This window comes from Gambusia affinis, linkage group LG04, assembly GCF_019740435.1.
Source record: "Gambusia affinis linkage group LG04, SWU_Gaff_1.0, whole genome shotgun sequence".
In the NCBI taxonomy this organism is placed as follows: Eukaryota; Metazoa; Chordata; class Actinopteri; order Cyprinodontiformes; family Poeciliidae; genus Gambusia; species Gambusia affinis.
The window spans coordinates 14,537,338-14,550,207 of NC_057871.1; the positions used below are offsets into that span (position 1 = coordinate 14,537,338).

Sequence of the window (12,870 nt, forward strand, 5' to 3'; positions counted from 1 at the left end):
TAGCAGCCTGTAGATGACCTGTAACAGCCAGCGTTGACGTGCATGCAGCTCCTTGACAAGAGCAGCGCCAAAGGGACGGATTAGTATATATATATAATCAAATAGGGTCAATAATAATAAGAATATTTCAAAGTTTGTTTCTGAGTAGTTTACTTGTTGCACCTCAGCTAGCTTTAGTTCTTCTCCAGCCAGATTCATTTCCAGTTCTTCAGTGTTTTTTTTTCATGTTTTACTTTGGAAACATTCCAGCGTTGGTGCAATCTGGACTTAGCTGGGTGTTGAGCACAACCGATTTCTTTGGCATTAGAGTGCATTTGATTGGCTCAAGGATTTATGTCAACAGAAACCTTTAAAACACCATTTTCAATCTGCAATGAGACCAAACTGAGACACACGGTAAAACCTGGGGCTCCAAAAGTTTTTATCAACTGTGGCAGAAGAGCTCCAGGCCTGTCACCATAACAAATAATCCTGGATGATAAATTGTCCCAGTAATTATTGTGATAAATGATTTCACTGTTGAGACTGTTGTCACGTAATATTACGATAGTGGCACATTAATGCAACCAGATCCTCTCAAAGATCAATAAACTTTAATTTCTTTAGCACTGGAAACAAAAAATGATTTAGATATCCAAAATAAATAAACAAAACAAACAAATCAACAAATAAAATGGAGACTAGTTGCTACCAAAGCACCAGACTGAAGAGTGAAATAGAGAGAGACTCAAGAAAGACAAACAGTCATGTAAATGGAAATTATTGAGCTTTTTTTATTTATCATTAACTGGGAGAAATGTAGCTCTTAACATTTTTCTAGTTCCTATGAACTCTTTGATCTATTGCTTTTGATATAGTTTTAGTGTTTTTGTTACCTCATTTTTATCAATTTTGAAGAATTTTGTTTTAGACTGACAGGTTTTATGGATGCTATTGACTTTCTGGGTTTTATTTCTTTATTTTTTATTTTTTTGGTTTTTGTTTTAACTTCTTTGCTTCTATATGTTATTGTCTGCATTACTGCATTTTCTTCTGTCTGTTGCCTGGCTTGTTTCAGTTTCATTATCCGCTCTCTGCTTATAACTAATGTTAATTTGCTTCACATGTTACCTGCAAAGTGTCGGCTTGTATCATTATCACAGAAAGTGGGGGGCTCTGCCAAACTGAACCCCCCCCTGTGACGGCTCAATGACATAAACAGGATGAGCTCTGCAGCGTCTGCAAGCTGGCAAATATCCTGCTTGAAATCTTAACGTGTCAGAGGCATTTTAATATTGATTTATATATTTTTCTTCATCCAGCTGTTAGTAAGATACATTTTTGCAAGATCATCATGTGTACAGGCATACATATTGTTTCAATCGGGATTCATGTCAGGTTGAAGACAAACATCTTCAAACAAATCTAGGCTTTTATTGACAGATGTGGTTCATTTTTACATCTAGTCCAAGAGTAAAGTTGACGACTGCCAGATTTAATCAAGGGGCTGTGATTAAAAGTGAATCTTTTTAGCGCAGCTGCTGATCCTTTGGCTTTCTGAGTCTACATTTTGGATTGATTGTGAATTAAAACAGCGTGTTGGATTTCTCTCCTTGGATATTTGAAAACTTGTCTCAAAGGTCGTCACGATGCTGTTTAACGTGCATCATTGAAGGCATTGGTGTGTCGATGAATTATACCCTATATTTAATTAAAATGACACAAAGGCTATATATATATTAAGTGTTGAAACGTACAGCAACCTCCTCAGTTAGCAGCACCCCAGTAAAGATGTGTAAAAAGTCTTAAAATAAATTCATCTTTTATTCCAGCGCCATAAGCTCAGCCGTTATTTTAAACACATTAATTCAGTGAGGAAAATATCCTACTGCACCTGTGAATTATTAAAACTTTTTTTAAAAGTGGGATTTTTTTTTAAAATTATGTTAATCTGAACAAGGAATAGGAACAAGGGTTTTATAGATTATGCTTGAGATTAGTCAAGATGGAGCCTGTGATTATTAACCCAAAACCTTTTGTCTTCTATTTTTGACCCAGACTGCGAGCCAGAGGAAGTGTCTGACTGGTCCTTCGATGAAAACTGTCTCTTCTGCTGCTTAAGACGAGAGAAAAACAAGGTGGGTCCGATAATCAATTCGATTTTTTTGCAACACTATTGTAGCTATGTGCAGTACAGACTTTGACGTTTACCATATGAACAAAGGTGTAAATTTAGTTTTAGAAGTGAGCCAACAAAGAATTGGAAACAAACGCAACTAAGAGTATTTTTATCAGCTGAGCAAATATCACATTATCATAAGTAGTGTGGTGCATAATCATCTGGCAGACTGTTTTCACATCCACTCCTCAGACATGAAAACACTGAAGTGTGAAAGTTTTCCTCTAAATTCTAAAATAATTATTATATGTCCATTTATTTTTTTTAAACATAAACAAATGGGTATGAAATTTTTACAAAATAACTTCCCCCATCACTTTGCTGTGTTACAGAAGGATTTTAAACTACACAAAAATTTTACTCAAGAGTAAAACTACTTGAACAAATTTTTACTCAAGTAAACGTAAAAAGCCGCCGTCCAAGAAATGACTTGCCTTCTCGACTCTCAGTATTATCAGAGGTTGATGTAAACTCCTCAGCTGTTTAATTGAAGTTGAAAGTCAGACGTGTGTCTCTGTTGTGAACAGATTCTAAAATGTAAAATCTACTGAAGATTTTTAGGGCTTTTCTGTGTTTGGAAAAATCCCAGCACATTTTAAAGGATTTTTCTGTTTTCTGAGTAATGCTGCACTTATATGAGAGTTGTAAAACTTATATGACAGTTGTAAAACTCCTTGAAACACAAAAAGAGCAAAATAGTAAAGCCATTATCACATTTAATATAGAAGTACTGTATGTGTTCAGTGTTAAAATAAGAAAAAAAAGCTGCATGCATGTGTGCCTGATTATGTTTAACAATAGGAGTGAACATTTGGTAAACTATGGATTACTAAACCGCCCCCAGACACACACTGTTTGCCCCAACCAGCATAAAAAAATCAAATTAAAGGGAATACAATCCTCTGCTGATGTATGGGTGGACCACATCTATAAACCTATAGAGTTGCAGTCATGAACCGTTTTCAATGGGCGCACTCAGTCCTGGTGACACACACAAAGCACGGGATCAGTGACATGGCCCTTCTTTTGTGCCAGAGATCCCGAGTTCAGCCGCTCAGTGTTACTTTTGTTGTTTTTTTTCTTTCCGTTCTGGGTGGGCGATATGCGGATTAAAGCTTGCAGTATGCAAAGAAAATTGTTCTTATTTGTTAAGGCTGCCAAGTCATTTGTCATAAAATATCCAGGCAAAAAATCAATCTGCTCCCTGAGCCCCTTTTGACTTCTGAAGAAATGCACCAAAAACAACCATTCAGAGCCAGGAGGAGGGTCTTAGTGCTGTCAATCAACCGCATGCATTAGCTCTCAAATGTCATAATGGCAATGAGAAATAACTTAATTACAGCAAAACTGTTTATGCTAACTAGCCTAGCATTCATGACAGACTCTGCTAGCTGCAGCGAAGTAGAGAGCAACTGAAGGATGAGCAGCACTAAACAGAGGGTGACTGACAGCACTTGGACCCGCCTCCTGGCTCTGATTGGTTGTTTCCAGTTAGCACTGGAAGAACTGGGAGAAGGCAGAGGAGCCAATTTTTTCACAGATTTTCTGTCTCATGCCGCACTGTCACGACAAAGCGTCAACAAATATATAAAAACATATTTTTATGAAAGTTACATACTTCAGCTTTAATAAATAATTTACTGCTGGAATTAGATCATATATGAGTGGAGGGCTGTGAAAAGGTTTCTACTGTATTTGATCAGTTCTATGGTAAATTAGAGAGATGCAACATTTTTATGCCACTTAAAAAAGCTAATTAAGATTTGGTTCATAAAATCCAGCTCTACGTTTCTCTTTTTGTTCCACAAAATAAGTTGCTGTGTGTGCGTGTGTGCGTGTGTGTGGGCGTGTTTTCAGGAGCACATCGTGGAAAACGGTGGAGGCGGCCACGTGCTGTCGGAGTGTGAGGACTTGAAACAGGGGCAGTCTCGGATCAGCCGGCTGGAGAGACAGGCCCGAGACTTCCTCAATGCTGTGTTCCACAGAAAAGGTGAGACTCGCTGCGTCTCTCTCCCCGCCGCAGCCCCTCCGTTCATGGAACATGGTACAGTGAACCCTCGTTTTTCACGGTGGTTGGTTTCCAAAAAGAACCCGCGTTAGGCGAAATCCGTGAAGTAGTTACCTTTATTTTTTACAATCATTATGCAGCATAATTAGATATTCTACATTGAAACCAAAGAACAAAACCTGTTTTCAGGACCAAGCATTTTTTTTACAAATGGAACGCTTCCATACAAATAACTACAGTGAAATAATCATTTTAATCATCAATACAAAGTACAGTAGGACAAATTGTGACTCGCGTATTTCTCTGTTCCTCTGACTGTGACGCTGTGGCCTCACTCCGCCCTCTACTGTCTTTTTCTTCTGAAGCCTGTGGTGCAGGTGAGTTTTTTCGAGAGAAGAACATGGTTATCGGTAGTTGTTGTCGCTCTTTCTTCTTCTGGGCAAAAATATTTGCCAAAATTTGTCAAGCTGCATTATGTATATTTAAAGACCGTAACGTTATTGGCACGTTGCAGCATATAGAGAAGAAGCGCGGAGACTGTTTAGCCAATCAGGACGCAGAACACAACGCACTGTGAACAAAAACTGCACAAAAAAACCCACGAAGCAGCGAGGCCATGAAAGGTGAACCACGTTATAGTGAGGGTTCACGGTAAACGTTTCAATATGTCTAAAACAACAGCTGAAACTTCCAAATACGTAAATATTAAGGAGTTAGATTAGGCTGAATTAGGGCTGGACAATAAATCAATAACAATATTAAAATAGACATGTGATCAATAGATAGTACATCTGATAAAATATTCAGCTTTCAATATGTAGAATATTCCAGAACCCCAGAGGATTCTGGGGCATGTAGGCAGAGGAAATGCTCTAGCTTTTCAACTTCTCATGCTAGCGAGGTTGGGGAATCAACTTACTCACTCTCTTTGGTTACCTAGCAGCTCACTCATTCTGTGGTTACCTAGCAACAACCTGCTGAGTAAGTGGCGCAGCAGCAGTTTAATATAACTGCTTAAAAATAAAAAACAGAGTGGAGTGAAAACTGTGGATTAAGGAGGAAAGGTCCCACCACCAGACTGCCAGTATTTAAAATGAAACGTAATCAGTAATTATCAATATCGACAACTATTTATCGACTAATAAATGCTTACATTGTGACACGTTTTTTAGCCATATTCTCCCGTCCTAGGCTGAATCGAGAACGCCAAAACGAGTCTAAACCATAATAAAAACTTGAGCCAAGATCTGAAAAAGATGAAATGTGTAATTTATTTTTCTTAGCTTTTTGATGACAAATCCTAAAAATTGTTACTCGCAGAAAGAACTGTTGATGTTAAATTAAAATGTCTTTATTTCCTGGATTCCAAACTATTTACACTATTTTTAGTTTTTTAATGGGTTTAATGCAAAGTTAAATGGTTGAATTCATGCAAAATTACACAAGTGAGTTTTTATGTGTTGTTAGGGGGGGAAAAAATCTGAACTTTAATTAGAACTAAAAGAATATTGTCATCCAGCAAAAGCCAAAATTGTCTTCCAAAAAAGATTTTTAATTTCAATGGATTTTTCTTGTGAAATAAAGGTTAATAATAATAATGATAATAAAAATAAAATCCTGATCAGTACGACTGAAAGGGAGACAAGTAAAATATTTTTATATGTTGACGTCCATTTTATTTTAAAAAAATATTTCAGTTTTCATGTTTATTGTTTTGTCATAGTCGTATGCATTTACTTTTTTTATTTACTATTACTATACTGGACTGGATACTGTAACTGGTTTCTGTGGAACTGATCAACATGGTCAATATCATCAAAGAATTAGTCATGATTGAATCTGAAAAATATTCTAATCCTGCTCAAAGCGTGTTCATCAGTGACAAAAAGAATAAGAAAATTAATCAGTTATGAAAGGAGCAGGTAAAATGGGACTTAATGAATGCGTTCACTGAAAACACCTCTACTGAATTAAAGAAATATGCAGTTAATGACTTTTTTGTTTTGATTTGACATATGTGATGGCTTAATTTGGCTCTATTTCCACGATGTTAACATAAAAAGAAACATTAATTCATCAAGCAGAAAAAGAAACAAGTCCACAGTAAGAGCTTACCCCAGGCAGAGCTGCTGTGCCTGACCTCCTGCTGACTGCTGCCACTGTCTTTGCATGCATGTGATGTTTCCGTCTAAATTTAGTGTCTCCACAGGTAGTTCTGCCTGTGTGGGCAAAGCCAGGCTGATTAGGACTACAGGTGGACCGATATCTGTTTCCACTCTGCAGATATCAGGCCAGAACTTATTCTGTTAGTTAGAAAGGGATTTAAATTGGTTTGATGAATTTTATAAGAAGTTGTAATCTTAGTGTTGACAGTTTATTGCTGCAGGCTCATTATGCCAGACTAAATTAAAGTAGCCCAACTTAATCTAGAATTAATCTGGACTGTGTGGGTTTTTATCATTTCCAGTTTTAACATGGAAACCTGCACTTATTGTGCTTAGTTAAGTCTGTAGCTTTTTCTTTTTATCTTTTTTGTTTATTTTTTTATTTTTTTAGGAAACACAGACTCTGATTGGGCTGAGCTTTTGTTCCAGCTCAGCAGGACGGCCGTCAGCTCCTCGTTTCAATCAGCACTACTCAAACTGACATTTGAGAACTATTGTGATTTAAGGACTTTGTATTGATAAAAAGGAACAAAGTTTTTCAAGTCAATTTTTATAAACATAAAGTCGTGCAAATGGAAATGATTGAGTTTGTTTCATTTATTATGCGACTGATTGATTTATTGTTTATTGTGACAGTTAGTCAGATCCTTCCTGCAGCTTGATGCTCTCTGGGAATCCAGGGACGGCACAACTTTACGTCAACAGAATGTTTTCTGCTTTACTTCTCAAAGACCTGCAGTCAAAATCAGCTAACACTGATAACTTTAAGGTGAACTCACTAAGCTAACCACGAATTAGATTTTCTTTTTTTATATGTATATTTTATTGGCTCTAGTGGCCTTTATCTGATAGTGAATTGTCAGGAAATGGATTAATACGAGACGGGGGAAGACAAAGGTCGCCAGGCCGGGATTCGAACCTGCGACGGCCACGTCGAGGACTAAGGCCTCCATATGTGGGTTGTGCTTAACCTTTGCGCCACCACAGCACCCATTAAATTATTTTCCAATGTGGTCAATTTGAAAAGTAAAGCATGTGGCAGAGGAAAGGCTTAGGTATTGCAGGCTGCAGGAAGTTTAGACGGTGTCTAAACAAAATGAATATTAGTTTGTAGTGCTAGTTCCATTGGCACATTATTTTTCTTATAACAGGGAGAAAAGTGTCTTATGATTTGTAGTGTCAACATTAAGGAATTATTTACTTAAAAGAAGCTCATATATGTTGTCAAGCAGACACTTGTAAGTTAGTTTTATTTCATTTCAAGTGAACTTAGATATTTACACTAGAAACGAGACTAAAATGCTTGGTAGGATTTAGTGTTTTTGCAGTGCATAATTTGGAGTGCTACGGCGCCACACGGTGAATTAAATCCTGGAATATCTGGTCGTTACAGCGTATGCGTTTCTGTGGCAGTGATTACCCAGTGTGATGTGTTCAGGAAGCACAGAAGTCAGAGAACAGCGGATTCACGAGTCTGTCACAGCAACGTACGTCTGCAACACCTGCTGACATGTCTGGGGCACATATCCCCGCCTCCTAACAAACCCGCTGCTGCATGATAGCCTAAGGAAATATAATTGCCAAAGCTCAGCTGAGGTGAGGAGGATATACTTCAGCTGGTAAATGCTGTGCTAGTTGCCACATTTCTATGAATGTCCAGATTAATTTTTCTGTTCAAGAGGTACTTGAGCAAAGAATTTGGTGTAACTGGAGGAAGGAAGCATAAAGACAAAGCAGAGGGCTGCCAAAAAAAGCAGCGTTCATCTGCTGTATGTTCCTGATTGGTCTAGATCAGGCTTTCTCAAACTGAGGTCCCCGGACCACTGGTGGTCTGCGGGTGCCCCCTTGCGGTCCGCAAGGTACTGCATCGTTTATTAGCTGTGACGTGAGTTCAAAGTGTGACACTACAGTTAACTTACCAAAGGATTGTGTTTAAAAAAATATCAATGGGTAAGTAGCTTAAGATCTGGTCACTAAAAAAAAAAACTGAAGCTACTGGTGGAAAGTTTATTGAACTTTTGCTTTTGAACATTATGACAATGCATAGCATGCTGCAGATCTCAGTCTGCGGCTGTGCTGAATGCGATGTGACCCTAATGAGGCGGCGAGAGGCATCTTAACACCTAAATACTGACTGGCTGAAAGAAAATTAAAATTTTTGTCAAAGGAGTTAAGAGTTAGGAGTTAACAGAAACTACAGGTGTGTGTATCTGTTATGGTGAATTTTTGGTTAAAACATGTTTGTTTTTCATTCAGTAGGTAGAAAATCCAGAAATTTTACTCATATAAGCATAAGACGTACAGTGCAGAAAAACTCCTCCTAAAAGTAAATATGTTTCAAAACGTTGCTCAGGTAAATGTAATTGAGTAAATGTATCTAGTTACTACCCAACTCTGCATGCTGTGTATAAAATACCCAATGCAAATTGATGATCTGATTTTCACACTGTTTTGCTGAAAATTGAGTTTAGAATTACATAGAACCTAAAAATCAAACTTTCTCTGAAATAAATTTCTAAATGATCCAGAAAATTAAGACTGGAAATTATTTATATCGTTTAATTTATCAATTTAACAAACTGAAACATTTCAGAGAAATGCAAAAACAGAATTTGAAACATTTCGTTATTGTTTCATTTCTTTATTTGGCACCGAAAACAAGACAAAAACATTTCGGGATTCTGAAGGAAAGTGTACAGAGTCCCATCGGAAAAACTGCAGGCGATAATCTGATCTGCACTCTGATATCATGCTGCTTCCAGCGCAGTCAATAGGCAGGATTAAGAGCGGCTTCAGCATGATTTTTGGATTATTTCAGCATAGTATCAGGATTAGATTTCGGAATGAAATGGGATAAATAAGCAGTCGAACATAACAACAACTGAACAAATTCCTCGAGGATGGAACGCTGACATGTTCTCTTCTCACTAAAACCAGGAAGATGGAGCACATCTCACACACATCTCACACACATCTCACACACATCTCACACACACACATTCTGCTCTGCTGAACCAGAACCAAACATGTAGAAGCAGCATTCAGCTTCTATGCACTACACATCTGGCACAAACATCCAGAAAACTGCAAAACAGCTGAAAAACATCTGTTTAGAGTTGCTTTGGAACCACAGTTAATGAAACACTAACCAACATTTTGATGTGTGAATGACGGCACTTGGAAACATGTAACGTTTCAGTTGTTGATTTTTGTGATTTTAAAGCACTTTGAACTGCCTTGCTGCTGAAATGCGACATACAAATAAACTTTGACTGATTTGAGCATCTGCTCCTCTGTTTCTTCCTCTTCTCGTTTCCTCCAGACCTCCCAAGTTTCTCTGACCCTCACATTCCTTTAGTGGCTCGTGAGATCATGCAGCGAATGATCCACCAGTTCGCTGCCGAATATACCTCAAAAACTACTCAGGAAGACCTGCCCCTGCCCAACGGCACCATGAAGGACCAAAGCCTGCCGAGAGCGGTGTCTCTGCCGCCCGCCCCGACCTCCCCGGCCGGGCCCACGCCCAGCTCCCCTCCGTCGTCGGCCTCCTCCTCTCCGTCCCCGACTCCGGGGGCGGGCTTCAGCCCCACCGCCTTCACCTCAGCCCCCGCCAGCATCCAGAGCAGCAACGGGACGGGAGCCTGCAACAGCGGAGGGGGAGGAGGAGGTGTGGCTGCTGCCTCTGCACAGAACCCGGTCCTCAGCAAGCTTCTGATGGCGGACCAGGACGGCCCACTGGACCTCACCGTCAGAAAGGCGCCGACTGATCAGGAGCCCAGCCAGCAGGGTGAGAGCAGCATCACAATAACTGAGACTGAGACTCTGACCCCAGATATTACAGCTAGCAGCATCTTTATCCATTTTGACCGTATTTATTAACCCAAAAGGAACGTAATTATGGTGTGAATGAAAAAAGAACTGAACTCATCAGCAGACATTTACTGCTTTGCTGTTGCACAAATGAAACAAACGGCTCTGGTTCAACAGAACATGCTGGTTCCACAAGGTGTTAAAATGTGTCTTCCTTGTCTTCTATTTTTTAAACTGGTGTGCAAAACTAAGACTCTCATTTTTAACATAAAAGAAAATAAATTTATTTTTTAATAAATGCTTTAAAGTTTACGACCATTAGGATCACGTTAAGAAAATAAGACAAGTTAAAATTATGAGAATAAATCATAATGTTCCTAATATGACTTTATTCTCAAAATATTGTGACTTTTTCTCATTTTATTTTGATTAGATTCTTGTAATATTATGATTTTATTCTCATGCAACCTTATTCTCTGAATTTAATTTTTTCATTTTTGATTTGTTTTTAGTATGGCCCCCCAATACTCACTGAACATCAAAATATTTATCACAGATATCACTGAAATCTGTACAAAGTAAAAGCTTGTGCACACTTTTATAAGGTCCAGAACTTTTGCTCATTTTCATTTCTTCTGTCTGCCAGACATCTCCATTGAAGTAATTACAACTCTCACTTCCACTGATTCAGTTAAATGTCTGGGTTAGCAGACGTGACCAGCTGCATCTAGAAAAAGACGCAGCTAGTCGTCGAAGCTTGTGCTAAGCTTCAAGTTCCTCTTTAAGTTTTTGGGAAGACGTCGGTGTTTTAGAGATTTTTGTTTTTTGCTATGGCTGACAGCTGTATGGATACGGAAGCTGTCAGCGGCCAAAACTCTACAGAAACTACTTGATATTCTTTTCTTCTCACCAGTTCAATGTTGCTTTTTAATTTTTGTGTTTTCCGCATCGTGGAAATTGTGGAGCCCTACGCTAATTTTTTGTTCACCTTCATGGGTAACAGAATAGGCTGATTCATTTTCCAAGCACATACTCCAACAGCACAATCCGTCACATTAGCAGATCACCAAAAGGCCAAAAAGTCTTCATGGTTGGAAATGCAAAGCAGTTCTGAGGCTGACATTGAACTTTGAACTCTGGGTGTTTAATTAAACCAAACCAGCAGTGGGTCTGCAGTTAGACCACTACCGCATTCAGGCTTGCAGCGACAGCTCTTCCTTTCAGACACATTGCGACTACTCGTACACTTTAATACAGGCTTTCCAGAATCTGCTTACACTAAGCCTCCTTCCTCTTTACAATAAGATGGAGGCATTCGCTGCACGTCTCTATCTGCATGTCTCTCCCTCTCTCTCTATCGCAAACAAATCCAAATTCACTTTTTGAGGATTTCTGACTGAGATTATTCCCAAATCGTGTTCACACAGCATTCCTTTGAACCAGGGGTGTCAAACTCTTTTTCCTTTTGGGCTAAAATCAAGGTCACGAATGTCCTTAAAGGGCCGGTTCTGCCAGAATGCATTGATAAAACCTGTTAAACTCTTAAAACATCAAATAAATTCTTAAAATTAAATCAGTCAATCAATCAATTAAATTTTATTTCACATTTCAGCAGCAAGGCATTTCAAAGTGTTTTACATCATAACAAACACAATGCAACATAGAATCAACAATCAAAACACGACATCAAGTCCAGAGCCGTCAATAAATTTGCAATTGATTACGTTTCGAATACAACTCTACAAACAAGTGGGTTTTTAGTTGGGATTTAAAGGAAGTCAGTGTTTCAGCTGTTTTACAGTTTTCTGGAAGTTTGTTCCAAATTTTTGGTGCATAGTTGCTAAATGCCGCTTCTCCTCGTTTGGTTCTGGTTCTGGGGATGCAGAGCAGACCAGAACCAGAAGACCTGAGAGTTCTGGAAGGTTGATACAATAACAGCAGATCTTTAATGTATTGTGGTGCTAAACCATTCAGTGATTTATAAACTAACAACAGTATTTTAAAGTCTATTTTTTGAGCTACAGGGAGCCAGTGGAGAGACTTTAAAACTGGTGTTATGTGCTCTATCTTCCTGGTTTTAGTGAGAACCTCAGCAGCAGCATTCTGGATCAGCTGCAGCTGTTTGATTGATTTGTTGGACAGACCTGTGAAGACGCTGCTGCAATAATCAATACGACTGACGATAAACGCATGGATGAGTTTCTCTAGATCTTGTTGAAACATAAAGGTCAATAAATAATATTGAACGTCTTTTCAGTCCCTCCAGGATTTCGCAATTGTTTCTGTCATTTTTTTGCAATAAAAAAATCGTCACTTAGATCCAATGTTCTTCACCATTTTGAGTAAAACGTTTGCAATAAACTCACAATTATGCATTAGCATGAAAAATTGCAGGGATTTGTTGATTTTTTAATATATTTTTATTTTTTTTTCCCCCCCTGAATTTCCACGATAATTTTGCAAGAAACTGGAGGGACTAATTGATGCAGTAAACAGAGAAAAGCAGCTCTGAATTGATTGATAAGATGTTGTTTAAGCACACTGTTATCTTGATGGCTCCATTTATGAGTTGAGGGGAGACATAAAGTGGTATAGGTCCATTGGCAGGTTATATTGTTTTATGAATGAAATAATTTGTCAATAAAACTAGAGCGTTTTCAACAATATTACGGAATTATTTGCTAAAAACAAGCTCCTATATCGTGCCGAAAAGTTACCTGTAAGTTAGT

General features: G+C 38.4%; 1 protein-coding gene across 2 annotated transcripts in view; it reads left to right on the forward strand.

Moving 5' to 3' along the window:
* lcor (ligand dependent nuclear receptor corepressor) overlaps positions 1 to 12,870 on the forward strand; it is a 100,869-nt gene that overhangs the window by 71,565 nt on the left and 16,434 nt on the right. For both annotated transcript variants that reach the window (XM_044114770.1, XM_044114771.1), the window contains exons 3-5: positions 2,038 to 2,117; positions 4,016 to 4,148; positions 9,654 to 10,118. In XM_044114770.1, the coding sequence (XP_043970705.1) occupies positions 2,038 to 2,117; positions 4,016 to 4,148; positions 9,654 to 10,118 (678 nt within the window). The remainder of the gene's footprint in view (positions 1 to 2,037; positions 2,118 to 4,015; positions 4,149 to 9,653; positions 10,119 to 12,870) is intronic.